The 19,244-nt window shown below is 33.3% G+C and overlaps 1 protein-coding gene across 1 annotated transcript in view; it reads left to right on the top strand.

Moving 5' to 3' along the window:
- Positions 1-19,244, top strand: part of ADAMTS20 (ADAM metallopeptidase with thrombospondin type 1 motif 20) — a 201,467-nt gene that overhangs the window by 143,484 nt on the left and 38,739 nt on the right. Inside the window, exon 29 of the mRNA XM_055249241.2 lies at positions 11,297-11,464. Within this exon, the coding sequence (XP_055105216.1) occupies positions 11,297-11,464 (168 nt within the window). The remainder of the gene's footprint in view (positions 1-11,296; positions 11,465-19,244) is intronic.

Here is a 19,244-nt window from a genome sequence, read left to right as displayed (position 1 = left end):
CTGGTCAACATAGTGAAACCCTATCTCTACTAAATATTCAAAAATTATCCGGGCATGGTGGTGGGCGCCTATAATCCCAGCTACTTGGGAGGCTGAGGCAGGAGAATCGCTTGAACTCAGGAGGCATTGGTTGCAGTGAGCTGAGATCATGCCATTGCACTCCAGCCTGGGCAACAAGAGCGAAACTTCGTCTGAAAAAACAAACAAACAAACAAACAAACAAAAAACAGATGCTTTTTGAAAACCGATTTTATCAAAAGCTAAAATTTAAAAGTCTGGGGAAAACTTAAAGGTTTCATTTAGACACCTGATGTCATAGTAAAAGAGGCAATATAAACCTTTGACACTTATTTGATAGTTTTGAAGACTAAAGGGTGGCAGAATCCCTTTCTGTCAAAGGATGCCCCATAATTCAGGTAGAATTTGCATTTTTCTCGTTTGAGTAAACAACAATAATGCAATATATTTTCATTAGTTCATAAATACTGTATATATCTAAAGAGTTAAATTATTGTGATTCTTGAAATATTTTTAAGATATGATTTTCCCTCTCTTTTTATCATATCTTTAAAATTGGGAAAGACTTCCAGTTTTCTCTCTCTTATCCCTTCTTATCTACACAAAACATAAATTCTTTGAAGACAATTTTCAATTGAAGTGTGTAAAGCTTCAATTGTGTCCTAGTGAAAATTCCTAAAGTTGGAGGCCATACATAATACAATATAGCCCATTTCTTTTTAGGAAAACTAAATAAACATTTGCTTCCAATTCTCATTCTGCACCCTGAAGTAAGAATCAATCAAATTCCTCCTCTATAGGGCAAATATTTGAAGACAGTAGTTTCTCTCTGCCTTCTGCTTTCCAGAAATCCAAGTCTTTCCTCCCCTAGAAGTAATCTCTAATCCTTTCATCTGTATCTTTTGATAGTTACCCTCCATACTGCCAAATAATAGGCTTATTCAGCTGTTTCTGGATATATCCAAACAAATTTACCTATTGACTCCCTTTTATAGAGGTTGAGAATTCCAAATTAATTCCAAATAAATTTTGATGAAGTCAGCAGTGCTGCAATGTCAGTGTGGAGCCAAGTAGTGCACTGTACTTTGAAACATTGCTCCTTTCTTACACAACTCTTCATTTTTCCTGGGGTGGATTGCTTATTTTAAAATTTGCTTAGTTTTGTCATGTTTTAATCACTGTTTTTTTCCTCAAGGGCTTGAACAGGTATGTAAAATCTCTATGAACGGTTTTTCTAAATGCTCAGATATTTCTTCTATTTTGGACTCCTTCCAGAGACCCCTCCACCCGCAATCTGCCTCCTCTGATCTGGCATGGATGACCTTAACCCTGCTGTACCAGTCTCTCATCCTGTGAAGTGTTTTCACTGGTCTTTGGTTTTGATAACTTTTTCTTACATCACATATGTTTCTCTTTTTTTGGTTTACCCTCTCATACTAAAACACTTCTTCCTGCCTGTACCTTCCTTAAAAATGAAAAAAATGAGAGGTACAATTTTCTTTCTGTGCAAACCTGGAACTGTCTTTAGTCAGTCCTTATGTTGGAATAATTGACTACCTATAAAATTCTAGCCTGAAAATAATTTCCCTCAAAATTTTTAAGGCATTGCCTATTTTACTTTAGCATTCTGAGCTATTATTGAGAAGTCCAAATGCATTCTGATTCCTTCCCAGTTGAATGTGCCCTTGTTTCCATGCCTGTTCCACTGAAGCTTTTGGTATTTTCTTTCTGTTTATCCCTGTCATTCTTACAGTTTCTGGTGAAGTGACTTAGTGTTTACGAATGTGCTTAAAATTTACTTTTCTAGACATTCTTTCTGTAAGCTCTTTCATTAAAAAGATTTGTGTTGGGAAAATTTGTTGTATTACACTTTGATAATTGCTATGCAACCATTTTTTAAAAAACTCTTTCTGGTTAAATATTGGGATTCTTGGATTGGTCTTCTAATTTTCTTGTTTTTATCTTCCTATTTCTACTTCTGTCTTTTGATTTTACTTGATGGGAAACTTTATCAATATTTAAACTATATATCGAAATCTTTATTTTAGTTATATTTTTTAATTATCAAAATGTTTTTCTTGCATTCTTATTGTTTTAGTGTCACAGTATTCTATTTTTGTTTTGTCTATATGGGATCTACATTTCTCTCATAACTACAGTATTTTTTTTTTTCCACGGGATAGTTTCTCTTTATTTTCTCTTGATAAAGACACACTCAGGATTTGAGAAAGGAAGTAAAAAAAGGGAATACAGGTTTAGTATGCTTTTAGATTATTGTGTCAAGCACTATTTCAGGTTTCTTCATACATTATCTAATTTAATCTCACAAGCACCTTGGGATGTAAGTGTTATTATTATCATAGCTTCTGACAACTGAGATTCAATTGTAGCCCTCTGATACCAAATCCCATCTACTACTAGATTTTTATTCCATCTGCTACTCTCCACTAGTGAAAATGATGAAACCCCAACTTAAATATTGATACAAATAGTTAATTTTGTGTGATTAAAGGCAAAATCTTAGAAATTAAATTCATTGAAATATGAAATTAATCTCTAAAACATTCTCCCCTCAACTTTTTTTACATATGGAAAACAGACATTAATATGTGCAGTGGGTGTGGTCTTTTAATCTCAACTTTGACATTTCTCTTTTCAAAGCATCCTTAGAACTCATTTATTTCTCATCTCAGAGTACTCTGTGCATATTCCTTTTTAGGACTTTATAACCCTACTTAAAAGCAAACTTCTTGGCTTTATGGCTGTTAACTCCCACAGCTAGCACATAAAACATTTGTGGGAACTTGAAATGGTAAATCCTGCTATTTTGTTGGCACTTGATTTTAAGAATTTTGTAAATGTTACCATACTAAGTAATGCTTTAAAAGACTGTTTTTTTAAAAAAAGGTATGCTTTAGATATTTTTCTGATCTCTTTATCTTTTTATGGTCTACTCACACTAGTTTTCTGCATTTGTCAGTCCAGGAAGGCAGACGGTCATGCTTCTGGATGCAGGCTCTCAGGGGTAAGATGGGAGTGGAGTTTTTATAATGGAATGTGGCACACATTCTTTCAAAAGCAGTGTTTCATTTGATTTGTGTAAAACATTAAGAAAAAGTAAATTCACAACAATGGCCCCAAAGAAATTGTTAAAAATAGACAAGATTTGCATTATTCTCATATTAACCATACCATTTTTCTCCATGTCACCCTATACTTGTAAAGGTTCATGTTACTGGATGAGTCAACAAAATCTCCAAACAGGAACTCTTTAGATGAGTTCCACTTGCTAAACAGATTTTATAGAGGAGTCTGAAATGTTCATTTCCCCTTTGCAGTACATACAAAGAATATTATTAGAAAGTTAAAAGTATAAATTACAAGCTTTAAATGAATGGCAGTTTTTCTTGAGTATTTTTTGCTACAAATAGTGATCACATCTTGAGTTAGACTTACATTTACTATTGCTTCTACCAAAATAAACTCAAGTTCAATAACTAATGTTTGCAGGTTTGAAATGATTCTTTATCAAAACTTATTATTGAAGAAAATTAATCCGATAATTGAATCCTTTAATTCTCACTCACTAGGATGGATGATTTCTTGTTCCGATTTCCTAATAGTTATTTGTGGAAAATAATATTATAAAATGAGATAAGTGAATATTTCTGTACAAGATACTTGCATAAATTACTGCAGCTTTCCTTCAGGTTTTATATTTGAAAGTGAAAATAATAACAAAACTTTTCCAAAGTTATAATATAGAAAATATTAATAATTATAGTAAATTATCTTTAAATATTACTTCCAATTGAGTTAGATTAATTACATGTAAGTTCTCTCATATTGCATGAATTAGCCAAGAACTGTAAATCCATTATGGGTGTACATACATGTACACATATGCTCAAAATAATATAAACTTACATCTTATTATTACAATGATATTAATTTAATCAAAGTCTGCTGGATATATTTGTTGTTAATCATTTGGTTTTTTTCCTTTAAGTTGAGAGTAAAATATATTTGCAAATTAATCTGATTTTTAAATTTTTAAATGTCTGGAGCTACAAATTTTAAATATGATTAGATGCAATGCAATGGAATGAAATATTTCAGTGGTAAATATTTTTAAAACCAAATGCTTTCTTGGCTTATTAGAGCTGAATAGTCAAAGAATGCCTGTAACAAGTTAAAAAGGACATTTTCAAACTCCATTAAACTTTAAAACTGTAAGTATAATCTTTCAGGAAGCACTATGAATGGGGTCCCTGTTGATGAATTTAGTGTCTTACTCCCTAGAGCACATGTGCATTGAATTAAAGGAACAGTAGCAGTACTATTTTAGAGTTGACACTCTACTCTTTATATGCATATTTTGTCAATTTTTTTGTTTTAAGCAGAAATATATCCTACTACTCTGTTATAGCTACTTTAATGTTTTACTTTGCTAATAATTGAGACGCTCAATTTAAAAAAGGTTTCTTCATTCTAGGGAATTCCCTCAATTACAAAGTAGTTGTATAAACTCATATCTAAGATTTTACTGTAGTGGGCTTTTCTCTTAGATCTACAAGTATCATTGGCTTCTGGAAGATTTCAGAACTATTGGGGTTTATATATAGCCTCTGTTTTATTCAGAGAATGTTATTGTAGGCTTCTAAAACAATGAAAGACATATACATGGATGCATACACATGATAGCATTTTGTTTCTCAGAATATCTAATTTCTGGTCTGTTTTGACTTGAAATTCTATCATTTCCTGATTTAATATGTTGTTTCATTCACTAATCTTTTATTTCATAATAGTGTTCTAAAGACATTTAATATAATCACTCAAACATCATTTAAATAATTATTTAGCAAAATAGCTATAATATGTTTTTTATTAAAAATTTTTAATTTAACTTTGCTGCAGATGCATAAAATAATTTAATTTTGAAAAGAGATAAAAACAGGATAAATAATACATATAATAATGTTGAAAAGTTCACTGATACATTTGGAACTGCCAAAGACTAAAGAAAACACAACTAATCCTCTCAAATTGTTCCAAGAGAGACACTCCAACATCTGATTATCTTTAACTATTATAATATGTGGATGTTTAAAGAAAAACCACTCTATTTTATGTATTGTATGATACATCTTATGAAGTTGCACTTATCTTGATGGAAATGATTTCTGGTTTGTAATGAGAAGGTGGATTTGAATTTGTGATATAATTTGTGTATAATACGTGTGTTTCCTTAAGTTTACCTTTACTTAAACAAAAATGTTGCGTGAACCCTCAGCATGTTTTCTTTGGTTGTCTGCAGAAATTAGCTAATACCTGGCATGCAATGAGCAATAGGATAGACATGATACCCAGCCATATGGCTATAAGTGCTTACATTTTCAATGATGACTTATGCACCTTGCTGTCAGAAAGCAGACAAAGAGAAGTTACATATCTAGTAATAAAGTAAAAATGTGTTGTCTGATGATTTGATGACTTCTTAATTATTATGTTTTGAAAAAATAATCAGAAAACTTCAAAAGCCAAAGTGAAATTGAATAATATCACCTCATTTATTTTTACTCAGTTTTGTATTTTCTTATCATCATTTTTTGTTTAATAACAATAGAGGACTAAAATAAAATGATTGAGGGAGAAAAACGATAATTATGAAGTTTATGTCTAGTTAGGTTATTTATGGTAGCTGAAAAATTAAGTGCCATAATTTTTAACCATCCCCAAAATGGTTTTTGAAAAAGCATATGAAATGTTTACAATTATATTATCAAATTTTGAAGTATTTAATTTATTTATTGATGATGATGATGATGATGATTAGAGAAGAGGTCTCGTTCTGTTGCCCAGGCTGCAGTGCAGTGGGGTGATCATGGCTTACTGCAAACTCCATCCCCTGGGCTCCAAGGATCATCACACCTCAGTCTCCCAAGTAGCTGGGACCACAGATGTGCATCACCATCACCATGCCTGGCATATTTTTATTTATTTATTTATTTATTTATTTATTTATTTATTTATTTATTATTATTTTTTTTTTGTAGAGATGAGGTCTTATTTTGTTACCAGGCTGGTCTCAAACTCCTGGGTTCAAGCAATCTTCTGGCCTCAGCCTCCCAAAGTGCTGGGATTACAGGCATGAGCCACCTCACCTGGCCTCTATTTCATTTTAAATATTTTTCTTATCAGCAAATGTGGAGGCATGTTTAAGGAGTAGTGGTTTAACTGTTGTGAGATACTTCTAGTTCTTACTGATTGACCTGGAATAACTAAACAATCTCTGCTGCAGCAAAAGAGTCATTGCCAAATTCACTCATTGAAAGTTTGTTCAGCTGGCAATAATTAGGCTATGTACTGATTTAGAAAATTTTAAATTAGAACACAATAATTTATATGAAGAAAACATGTGTGAAGGTAAACTAGGTTTTCTTTAAAGTCCCTCTCAATAATCAACTTTATCTTAATAGTCACTAAAAATGTTTAACATAAAACTTACAGTTGATGTCAAAGCCTTTTTCTAATATTGTGTTTCAAAGACCAATTTTTAGCGTATTAAATATTAGTTTTGATACTTACTCTTAGAGAAGTTTAACTAAAGTTTAGATGATTAACATAAAAACAAATATATATATATCTTCATCCATAGATGAAACTGTGTAGTATCAAATGAAATGGATATTTGCTACTTTTGTAGCCAAGCTTAATTAAAAGATCCAATGGATAAATAATGCTTACTCTTAATTTTAATTTCATTTGATTTTTTATACATCAAACTTCAGGCATTTTTTTCAAATGGCCAGCTAAGGGATTTTTATAGCTAAAATTGAGGATGATCATTACTATATAAAATAACTATTACATTGGAAACGTACCATCTAAATCAGTTCATGTGGTGCCAGCGGAATATCTACCACTTCAGACAAACATTGGTCAGTAAATTGATGCAAGATCCTATGGTTCATGGTGCATTGGTATTATTTCCTCCTTGTAAAAGAAAGGTAGAATGATTCATGACACACTAAATTAAAAGCGAGTGATTCTGGGTGCTTTCTATTTGTGTGTGTGTGTGTGTGTGTGTGTGTGTGTGTGTGTGTTTCCCTATAATATGTCTGTTCTCAGCAGATTTTATAGTCTGGAAAAGAAAAGAGACATAGAACAGACACTTAAAGGTGTGCTGAGTGTAGCAAAGGAGAAAGGGTGCTACCTAATCTGGTCTAAATTGGACATCAGACATCCTTCATCAGAGAAGGGAGTTTTGAGAAGAAATGAGATTTAAACTCAGCACTGAAAAAGACGTGGGGATGAAATGGGTGAACGTGTTGGCGTGGGAGGAAATGATATAATGACATGTGCAATGATATGATGACTTGAGCTGGGAATGACAGAGTATTTTCCAGGAAACGACATTCATACGTTGACTCTCCATCTCTTCTCTGTCTGTCTCGTCTTCACTATTCCATTTGCTTTATGGGAGACATTTTCAGTCTTGTCCTGAATCTAATCAGTGTGATGTTCTGCATTGTCTTCACCTGATTTATAAGAATTATCAGTTCAGGGCACTTGTATGTTTATTTAGTATCACTACTTCTGAAATGGGTTGTGTGCTGTATCTACTGTTCCATAGTAGTCATGGAAAAAAAAATCTCAGCAAGAGTTTAAGGCTGTGTCAATTAAGGGAACTAGGGCTGATTTTTGAGAGAAAGTCTTTTGATGAGAATGCTAGAAATGAATTATACAGCATTAAATAAAACTTCAAAAGACTATGATGGTGTCAGGGTTATAAAACAGAGGGAAAAAAAACAACAGATTGCTGGGATACCAGAAGAAAAAACTGCATATTTGAATACTCCTACCAAATGGGCTATTTTGTGGAATCCTTACAACTCAGAATGTATTATGGTTTGAAAGGAAGGTATCATTTCACTAGCTGTTTACTCTATGGATGCCTCATTCCAACTAAAACATAACTTTTTGCATAACACGTCCTTTTTTACTTTAGAGAAATTACCAGATGGAATTCCATCAGATATGATAAAATACTGGACTTATTCCTCTTTAAATCTTGAGAATAGAATCTGTACTTACCCTCTTCAGATCTTGGAGAAAAAGAGCTTTACTTTAAAAGTATATCTAAAGCATAATTTATTTTATAATTCTTTGATTTTGTATTTTTTTCTGTCATTCCTAGAAGACTTTTGGTTTTTTAACCAATAAATATATTTCATGGAATTTAAAATTTTTAAATATATTATTTTAGAGTTTAATAAAAGCAAATTAAAAATTGCTCATACCATTAATCAACATCCATCAGCTGATAGTTATTACACATGCCACTTTGTAGGTGACATGGGTGATCTAAAAGGACTTGCTCTCCAGGAAGCTGGGTAGATGAAGCACGTGACAAAAATTGAAAATGCAGAAAATGATGAAGTGCTAAAAACAGGGTAGGACTCAGAAGAGTTCAGGGAAGTGAAAGATTGATGTGTATTTACCCTAGACATGGGACTGAATTAGGGCTTTAAGGATAATTATTAGAGGAAGTGATTAGTCTAGGTAAAGGAAATAATGAGTTAGGCCCTGTTTTTGAGCGAACGTGTCACATTAAAGAGAAAGCAATTATGCTTAAAGAGAGCAAAGATTTGCATGGTGAAAAGCAGCAAACTGTAAAGCTGGAAAGGCACGTTGACTAAAATTTGGTGGATCAAGTAAGCAAGGAGTATAATTTTAGTTTGCTATTAAGACAATAAGAAACCCATTGTCAGCTCTTGAGCAAAAAAAAAAAGCATAAAATATGCTTATAAATTATAAAATATATTGATAAAAATAGATTTATGTTTAAATTATGTTCGATAACAGTCTGGATTAGACTAGTAATAGATTATACTAGTTTAATAGATTAAAGTAACAAAGAAGAGAGAGAAGCAAAGATGACCTAAAGTTATAGAGTAGAAGACTATTCAGTTTCTTGAAATATAATTCTTAACTTTGGCAGTGTACTACACATGTGAGTTTACATTCCACTCATAGATAATGCTTATAGAGGAAATGTATTGCTGAATTCTTAATTAGATTTGGAATTTAACCTGTCTCCTCTTATGTTACATAGCTCTGTAAATGAATTGGCCATTCTTATCAGAAATGTCAACAATTTACTGTATATTTACTGGCTGATTCTTGGATTCTTGGCATTGTTAAAAGAACTCTGGGAATTTTACAAAACAGACACACCTGGACAATGTCTAGATAAGTCATATCAAACATACACATAAGACCATTCATCTTTGTCCATCAACAAACCTACCTCTCCTTCAAGAATGAATTTAAATATTACCTGCTCTTTGAGCACTTACAAATATCCTAGAAAGAAATGGCTACATTTCATGAATTTTTAAATTCCATCATACTTTTTATTGTATCCTTTTAATGGTATTTAGTATCGTGTAGTGTTTTTGTTTTTCTGATCTTCATTGAGTGCAATATTAAGACCTACACTGGTATAATTCACTTCATAGATGATGTGTATCATTTAGATTATAACCACTTTGAGGATACATCAAGGGCAAAAGCAAGAGATGCTGTTTAATGCATCTTTGCATGACTATTCACAATAATTATTACCTTTTAATAAAGTGGCTAGCAGAGGGAGTAATGAATGCTTCCTTTGTTCAAAAGGTAACAATTTAAAAGTGTTATTTTGGGGAAAATTATTCTCCCATGTGTGAACATGTACATAACCAAAGTAGTCAGCACACTCTGTGGTATATACTTGATACTCAATAATATTTGATTTTTTTTAGTATATAATAGGTTATACTCTGAAAAATAAACAATGAAGAAAAGAAAGAGGCAGGGAAAGTGCCCAAGATACGTGGTCAGGAACGGTAAAGCATATAGGTAGGTCTAGATCAATAGAAGGAAAGAATGTATCTTAATACAACATATGAAGATCCATTAGAGATTTTCACAGAACCAAGTGTGTTCTAAGTGGCATGGAATGGCTGTAAGTGTTAATGAGGTGGAGGAGAGGTAGAGAACATCTAAGATATGATGACAGTTCTTAATAATCAATGCGTTATTGCAACATATTGCTAGTGATATAAAAAGGTAAATTATCTCCAGACTGTTCATTTTTTAAAAGTTTAATGTATTTGAGTATCAAATAGTCCACATAGTCTAATATTCTATGAATTCACAGTATGCATAAAATGCATAATGTGTTTCTAAATGAAACCATATGCCAACAACTGTCTCAGAGGAATGAGAAAGGTTGTCTGGACTCTGACTTCTTTGCTTAGCTTTCCCCTGGTACATATATCATGCTGAAATTATCGATATCCTCTCTGAGACTATATGAAGGAAAATGGTGGAAGAGGAAGCTAATGTTTACTGAGGATCTATCAAGTGTAGTAGGACTGGGTTAGACATTTCATATTTATCTTATGTTAATCTCCACAGCAAGTTTGTAAGATTGATGCTACTACTCGTGTTTTATAAATGAAAAAAAATCAAGGCTTGGACAGGTTATGAAATGTGCCTGAAGTCACCCGGCTATAAGTGGCAGAAGTGCTAATGCCAGAGCCCACGTGCTTTCTACCACATTGCACTGTCCTCACTCATAAAATGAAAACTGGCTGACAAATGAAGTCAAATCATTATTTTACCTATATTTTTAAAAAGACTTCAGTTATTTTTGGTTTACTAAATAAATCAGAAGGCCGATGGTAGAGAAAGACATCTTCCAGACTGATGCCAAAAACAGCCTGAACTGAAATGCTGTTAAAAAAGTAAACTTTCTGCTTTCTCAATCAGTTTTCTCACTGAGAGATTACTAAAATTTTTTAACACAGAAAACATATTTTGCAGTATAGAAAAGCATGTGGAGATAAAAATAGAATGGGTATTGATGTTACAAAATTGAATGCAAGTTTTACTGGATGATAAAAGGAGTTGAGGATAGTCTAACCTTAAAAGATTTAAAGCATTGGTGTGTCAGAAGAGTACCTGGTATATTGTAGACAATCAATACATTTTTATAGAATAAATTATAAAAATGTCATCGTATTACCTTATGATATTCACGTTAATTGATGGTCCAGAGCAGATTGGTAAATTTTAACTTTTTGCTAATTAGAAATACTAGAGCATATCTTAATAAAAATATCAAAGCAATTATGTGTGGATTGTTACATTTTGTACTTCTTTAAGAGAAACTTAAATTAATCAAGAAGAAAATTAATCAAGTGCATTCATATTTCTTTTCTAGTGCTCAGCTTCTTGTGGTAAAGGTAGAAAGTACCGTGAAGTGTTTTGCATCGACCAATTCCAAAGGAAATTAGAAGACACGAACTGCAGTCAAGTACAGAAACCTCCAACTCACAAAGCCTGTAGATCCGTCAGATGCCCTTCATGGAAAGCCAGTAGCTGGAATGAGGTATATGAAGTATATTTTATAATTATATATGTATTTTTTGCATTTAAAAAGAAAATCTTAATTCTTATTTTTCATAACCTTGAATGTTTTACTTCTCTAAAATGTATTGTTATATACTTTTTTGCACTATGCTCTAAGTTAGTATTAATACTAAACAGTGTTAACACATTTGCTAAGTTTATAGTTAAATAATAAATTAGTCATTTGATTTTTAAAAAAAATTAAGACAGGGTCTTGCTATATTGCCCAGGCTGTTCTTAAACTCCTGGGCTCAAACAGTCCTCCCATCTTGTCCTCCCAAAGTGCTGGGATTACAGACATGAGCGACTGTGCCCAGCCTAGTCATTTGATTTTTGTGACTATAAACTTAATAAGAAATTTTGTTACTGAATACTAGCAGAGGCTACTGATAATCATGATACTATTCTCTGCAGTCTAACAGAAAAATATATATGATGATACATTTAGTAACTGCCTTGTTTCTACCCCCAAATCTTGGATTTTAGCTAAGATTGAATCCTGGAGAAGGGACTGGTAAATTCCAGATGGGATTGTAATCAGAGATTGAGAGTTAGGGAGTTGTCAGAGATAGATAGCCTAGGCTGCACTAGAATGAAAAGACTCCCAAAAATGAAAAGACCCAGCAAAAATGAAACTGATAAATAAATGAGACCCAGGCTGACAATTTAGCTTATAAAAGAAGGGTAATTGATACCACTTGGCATACTCAGAGAAAAGAGATCAAAATTTAAATTCAGGTAGGCATGCATTTGAAAATGACTGTCAATGACACCACCAGCTTGGGAAGTACTGACAGGACAAAAGCCATGAATGAAGTCAGAAAAGATAACTGGAATAATTTCCTGAGGACTGATTTCAATGGGGCCAGACTTTCAATGTTGCCATCTGGCTGCTCTCAGCAGTACTTCAGAGAGCTTATCTATTTCTTAAAGAGCCTAGTCCTGCAAAAGGGAAGAGAAACCCATCTTCTGATGTTGGAACTTCCTTATCTCTGTCAGATGTTTGAGTTATGTCTATTGGGGAGATAGAAGGAAATGGAGTTTCCCCTTGGGTCCAAAGTCATCATCATTCTCTCTTTGCGCTCAGCATGTCAATGCAGGGCACACAGCTTTGGAGTGGAATTATGTCAGTGCCTCACTGATACTGAATAAAAGCCTCCCAAATTGAGTAAAAATCTCAAATTTCTTTGTAGAAGAGGCAGCCTCTGTCAACTGTTAATGTGCTGGGGCTTGTGGTCAATGTTTAATTGAAAACTAGAGGCTAATGCGTCTCTGTTTTTTATCCCACAAAAAAGCTGTATTATTGGGCATTTGCTTCTATATTGAATGTTCATCAAATAAATCAGTTATTTTTCATGCTTTACCAGAGGTCATAATTTAAAAGATTTCTCTATTAACTTGTTTTATTTCCCAAATGTCACTACTCCCTACTAAGTTGTTCAAGAAAGAAATACTGGATCCATCCTTACCCTTTTTCCTTGCCTCCATAGTTAGTCACTCAACAGGTTCTCTCATTTCTCATTCCAGTAGCTCTTGAATCTCCATTGCACACACCCCGGTCTAGTTTAATAGTTCATCGTCATCTGTTCCTGAGCCTATAATGACCTCTCTACATATATTTTGACCATTATTTACATCCATGTACTGTGAGCTCAGAAGAACTCAGATATGCTTGTGTCACTTAATATCATCTTGTGTCACTTAATAACATCTGTGACTGAGCATTATCTTTAGGGAGTAAGACTAAAACCTAACCCATGCTCACTTGTTCAGAATTATCTCAGACCAGTATCTCTTTTTCTCTTGGTGACAATGGATATTTTGTTTCCTAAGCACCTAGTTTGTATCTAAGCTAAATACTTTTTACTTTGAATACTGTGATCTAATTGCAAAAATACTCACCATCTCTTAAATTATTATGTTTCTTATATTGTGGTTTTGCTTAAAGTGGAGGTTTGCCTTACTTGATCTGGATAGAGGTGTGGCAGGATAATGGCAAAGTAGCTTTCCCCAAGGGTGTGAAACATTGTAAAGGCACTGAACATGACCAGCCACAGATCTGTCCAGCAGTTAACTCCCAGTTCCTACATCAGACAGGAGACACAGGGGCATGGGAGTGGAATTGGGAGAGACTTTTTGTGTCTTGGCCACCAACATTCCTGTTGGTCCCAAAGATTCTTTTGTTGCTGTGCAGCTGCTGCAGCTGCTGTGGTTGGTATTCATCAGAGACACTTTCTGTCTCTGAACCTCCAGCTCCACAATAGTGAATCCATCATCTGTGGTAGCAAATTGGCCTTGGCTTACCACCAAATATGAAATTATATAAGATCTGCTAAAGGAACATATTTCTGGGGCTTCAAAAACACTGACATAAATATTTAAGGACTATAAAAAATAGATGCTTTTTTATATAATTTGCTTTCTTCTCTTTGAATTAGTTTTCCTTGTCGCAGAAATTAGTTGCATTCACCCACACAGTCCCCAAATCTCTGCCAGAAACAAATGACCACTTGTGAAGTCGTTGTCTTTTGATTCATTCTATAAAAAGCACCCACACGAAGTTAACAATTGCAAGCTGTCATTGCACTACATATAATAATGTATTAAACAGAAGTGCAATTTCAGAGGTAGTTACAAGATAATCACTGGTTGCTGCTTTATTCCGATTGTATAAATTGTAACATTGCTTTAATATAATCACTCACTCTTAAAATAATTTCATTTTATTACTATTTTACATGATGCCTTAAATGGAAAGACTCATTTGGTAAATTTTGACCACAGAGGTGCTCAAATGAGTTTTGAAGGAACACTCTTCATTTGATATTTGTATCTTTTTTTTTTTTTTTTTTTTTTTTTTTGAGACGGAGTCTCGCTCTGTCACCCAGGCTGGAGTGCAGTGGCGCGATCTCGGCTCACTGCAACCTCCGCCTCCCGGGTTCACGCCATTCTCCTGCCTCAGCCTCTCCGAGTAGCTGGGACTACAGGCGCCCGCCACCACGCCCGGCTAATTTTTTGTATTTTTAGTAGAGACGGAGTTTCACCGTGGTCTCGATCTCCTGACCTCGTGATCCGCCCGCCTTGGCCTCCCAAAGTGCTGGGATTACAAGCGTGAGCCACCGCGCCCGGCCTGTATCTTTTTTTTAATGAAAGGATTCGGTAATGCATTTTAGTGACTGTTGCTAAACAGGAACAAACATTGCTATACAGGGCCATTTGTCTTCTATGTTCAGATGTATATCCTTAGAAGCAAATTAAATAATCGAATCATTTAAAAGAAAAAAACCCCACACCACCCCCACTTCCTGGAAGCAGGGGGATTTTTTTTTTTGTTTAATTTTATCTATTTGGGAATAGCAGCTTCACTTGTAAATTCAAGTTTTTAAAGCTGGTATGGTTCTAGATTCTTCATTGTCTCAGGTCCCATCTACTTACTTATAGTGCCATCCAAATGCACAATCTCTATTTAGGAAAAAAAATATTCTGAATTCTCACCTCCCCTTAATCATGGCAAACCTGCTGGACAATTTAGATACCTAAAGAATCTCACACAACAATATTCAATGTAGAACCAGTTCAAATCAGCCTCTTGGCTGCTTACACCTTCTTTGAGACCCATAATCTTCTTACTTGCATTTTAAGATCAGAGCTGGGACCAAAGGTGATATAAATTCCAAAATCCCACAAATCTGCTTCCCAGTGCTCCCCACCCAAAGCCCATAATTTGGAAAAAAAAAAAAAAAAAAAAAAAAAGAAAGAAATTATGTGCTAAATGCTAGATGTTTAAGAGATTTTGTATTTCTGTAATTCCATATTGTCTATATTTGAAAAATACATAACTATAAATATTTCTATATTTTCAGAATTTCTGACATATACGTATATGTTTTATAATTTGAAAAATAGTAAATGTTAATATTTTAAGTCCTTAAAGCTCCTAAGAATCTGTGATTCCTTCATTTGTAATGTCAGGGTATTCAGGGACATTTCTACTGGTGAAGGTAGACTAGCGTTCAGGGACAGGGAGGATGCCTTCCTGCTTCTAGCGCTAGGTAAACTTTGCTTCCTAATTTTTTCTAGCTAGTGAAATTCTGTTTTTCATTTCAATGCTGTCTGTTAATGCTCCTCCTTTATCATCTTTCTTGATATTTAAAATGGCCTTTCTTGGGGTAGGCTGAGGTGACTAGCACTCTAACTTAAGGCATTTATCAAACTTTTCAAGGCATAAATAATTGAATCTCCATAAAAAAAGTAAAAAAGATGAGCAGAAGAAGGGAGCAGCAAGAGACAGTCACTTCCTGACACTATAAGAGAGTTTTTGTTCCCCACAAATGCAGGTATTATTATGTTCATTAGGCGATGAAGAAACAACAGCTTATAGAAAGGTTAAGAAGCTTCTGTAGGTCATAGTGCAGGAAATGTTGGGGGCAGGGATGTGAACACAGGTCTATTTGAGCTTTCTCCATTATACTAGTTATCATTATCCCATTATTATGATTATGCATTAGCTCATCCTTGTATTTGCTTAGCAAATGATTGCCCCTTTGGCCAAGAAGGACACATGAAGTTCACAATTTCAGGCCGTCACTACACTATGTGTAATAATGTAGTCAACAGAAATGTAATTTCTAAGTTGTGCTGAATTCATTGCAAGTTTTTAATGTAAAAATGTCTGTTGCATAAATATGAGATATATATATATATTTTACAGGTTAAAGGGTAAATAACTGAGGATATAGTTGATCACATATTAAATATGATGGAGTTGCTTAAAACACTACCATATTAGGTTACATTAACAGAAGGATGATGTTCAAAGTGTTGGGCACTAATGTATCCTGATCAGATATTTGGAGTAGTGCCTATTCTGGAATACAGATTATAAGAAAAATCTTGACAATTTTCCAGATCCCCAGAGAAAAACGATTAAATGGTAGTAACTATGTTATGTCAGTTTTCTAGTGTTCTGCTGCGAGTAGCAAGAGCCCTGATTTTATTAGTGGTTTAAACTACAAAGACTTTTATTGTTTACATAACAAAATCAGAGTGTTGCTGGTTTTAATTTTAATTCGGCAGCTCTGCAACATTAGCGTGCTGGATTGGCATTTCTGTGATTCTGTTGTTCAACTCGTAATGGTCATAAAATGGCTGCCACAGTTCCAGTCCTCACGTCTTCATACTTTCTCATATGAAAGTAGGTATATATTTGTTCTACATTTAAAAGTCAGACAGATTCTGGACAGTACATTAAAGTTTAAAAAAATATTCTAGTTCAATATAAGAGAATATTTGCTAACATTGGAGATTAAAAAATGCCATGGCTGCTTTCACAATACAGTGAACATACCCACAATGAAGTTATTTAAGTATGGGTAGGTTTTATGGTCACTCATTCATTATTGTTATAGAAGGATTTCATAATGAAAGAGAAATTAGGATTACTTATTCCTAGAGTCTCTTTAACCTTAAAATACTATACTACTGCTAATGGTGCTACTATATTATTGATTCCCTTGAAATAAACCATAGTTGCAAATAAGTGACTGTAATGAAATCAAAACCTTATCCATAATAAAAAAATATACAAACAAAGCATCAAAATAGAAGATTTCCCTATTTTCATTTTAAATAATTATTTATTAAATAGCAGAGTGAGTCAGCCTTGATGAACCCATTTTTGCAATGCACAATCTAATATTTCCTTATCTCTGCTCCACAATAGCTATAATGGCTACAGTACCTGTGGATTTGCTAAAATTTACCTAATCCATTTCCACTCTCAAGTCTTTAAAGCACTAATGTATGCAGTGTTATATTTGTTCATAAATAGGATATTTATGAACTGTCTGGATTCAGTTATGTAATATAGATGAAGTAGTGCATCCCAATCAATTAGTTGGTGTTATAATTGCACTTACAGCTTCACAATGCCTTTACATTCATTACCTGGATTTTTTTAAAAGACAAAATTTGACATGCTTATAAATATTAGCTCTATAAAACTGTTAAAATAATGGATACATATTTAGGAGTTATAATGTACCTTGAGAAGCCATTCTAGTAAGCCACTTAAGAGTGGATGATAGTGTTTTCCCTGTATCTACAACCATAGAAGGAAATGGCTTTGGGAAAAGGGAAAGAGTTCTGCTATGGAACTGTTAAATTTTAGATGCCTTTGACATATCTAAGTAGAAAACATATAAAAATCTTGTAAGTACATGAAACAGTTCTTATAAATACATGAAAATGTAAATGCAGAACTCAGAATTGTGATCAAAGCTGGAGATAACATTTAGAAATTACCCATGTATAGAAGAAATTGCTCAGAAAGAGCTTTTTAAGAGAAGCCAGTTATAAATGGAACCCTGGGATATGCTGACATTTAAAGAATATGCAGAGAAAATAGTAAAAGACCCTGAGAAGGAGCAATTCAAGAGGTAAGAGGAGACCCCCTAGAACTAAAGGAGTTTCAATCACAGAACCAGAATAATTCAACAGAAAGTGATCAGTGGTGCCAAATGTGTTCGGGAGATTAAGAAAAGATTTGAAAACTTTCTATTGGACTTGGCAACTGGGGTTATTGATGACAGCAGGCTAAGGAATATTCAATTTAAGCAATGAATTCTTCTGTGTTAAAATCTAAAACCATACTGATTTACGCTTTTGTACTTTTATTCCTAAAAACTGAAAAACAAGTTACTTTTTTCTTCCAAGTAGTAGTCCCTTTTTTTTTTTTTTTAGAGAAGAGGTTCATATCAAAAATATAGTAGCTAGCTGCTCTCTTAGTGGATTTTTTTAAAACTCATGCTAGGATCAAAGGACCAATAATCAAGTGTGGTTTATTGAATTGTAGGAAATTATATTTATCTAATAGAACTTCTTGCTAAACTGTGTTTTATAAACTATTTTTTTCCAGGAATTCTTTTTCAGGCTTAGAGGCAGGATGTTTTCCAAATATAGTTTATATTTCTGAAATTAGCTGTGAAAAAATGTTTTCAGGACCTTTATTTTATAGGCTAGACATTTTCATAAGAAATTCATTTAAGTTAAACTACATCCAGACATTTGTCTATTTAATATTGTGCCATACACAAAGTGCACATGAAATTATTATTCTCTACACAAAGAACTGTATATTTTTTTGTGAAAATATTTAATGAGTTGGCAAAATTTAACTGCTTAAGCATAACATGAAGGTCAGTGTAATTTATGTAGATATACATAAGATTTTATACATTTAGATATGCCTTATATTTTACTTCATAAGTAAAACAACAAAAATTCTCTGAAGTCAGTGGTTGCTGCTTTTACTCACAAGAGAGAAAACTAAATTTTAAAGTGCTTTTCCAGTAAAAATGTTGACACAGTTTATGAGAAGAATTTTAGTCTACTGGGTAAATGATATTCTTAGCTTTTGTGGGCTTTAAATTTTTTTCTTTCAGGGTAAAACTGTATTTTGCAGATATATATTTACTGTTGTGAAAAGAAAATTAGTTACTCTGGAATCCTGCAGAAATAATGAACCTGGTGAATAACCTGATTTTTCCCCCTTATAATATTACAGTTGGGAATACTAATGGATCCTCAAACAATATTACTCATTATGACCTCCAATTCCTACTGGAATGACAAGGAATATAACAATGAAACTCACAAATCAAATATCTTTAGACATACTCTACACTTTATTAACATTGGCATCACAGCTCTTGTAGTTAAGCTCTGTTATTATATGGTTTTACTACTTAATTTTGGAACAC

This window comes from Symphalangus syndactylus, chromosome 17 (assembly GCF_028878055.3).
Source record: "Symphalangus syndactylus isolate Jambi chromosome 17, NHGRI_mSymSyn1-v2.1_pri, whole genome shotgun sequence".
NCBI lineage: Eukaryota > Metazoa > Chordata > Mammalia > Primates > Hylobatidae > Symphalangus > Symphalangus syndactylus.
This window is presented reverse-complemented; position numbering and strand designations above follow the sequence as displayed.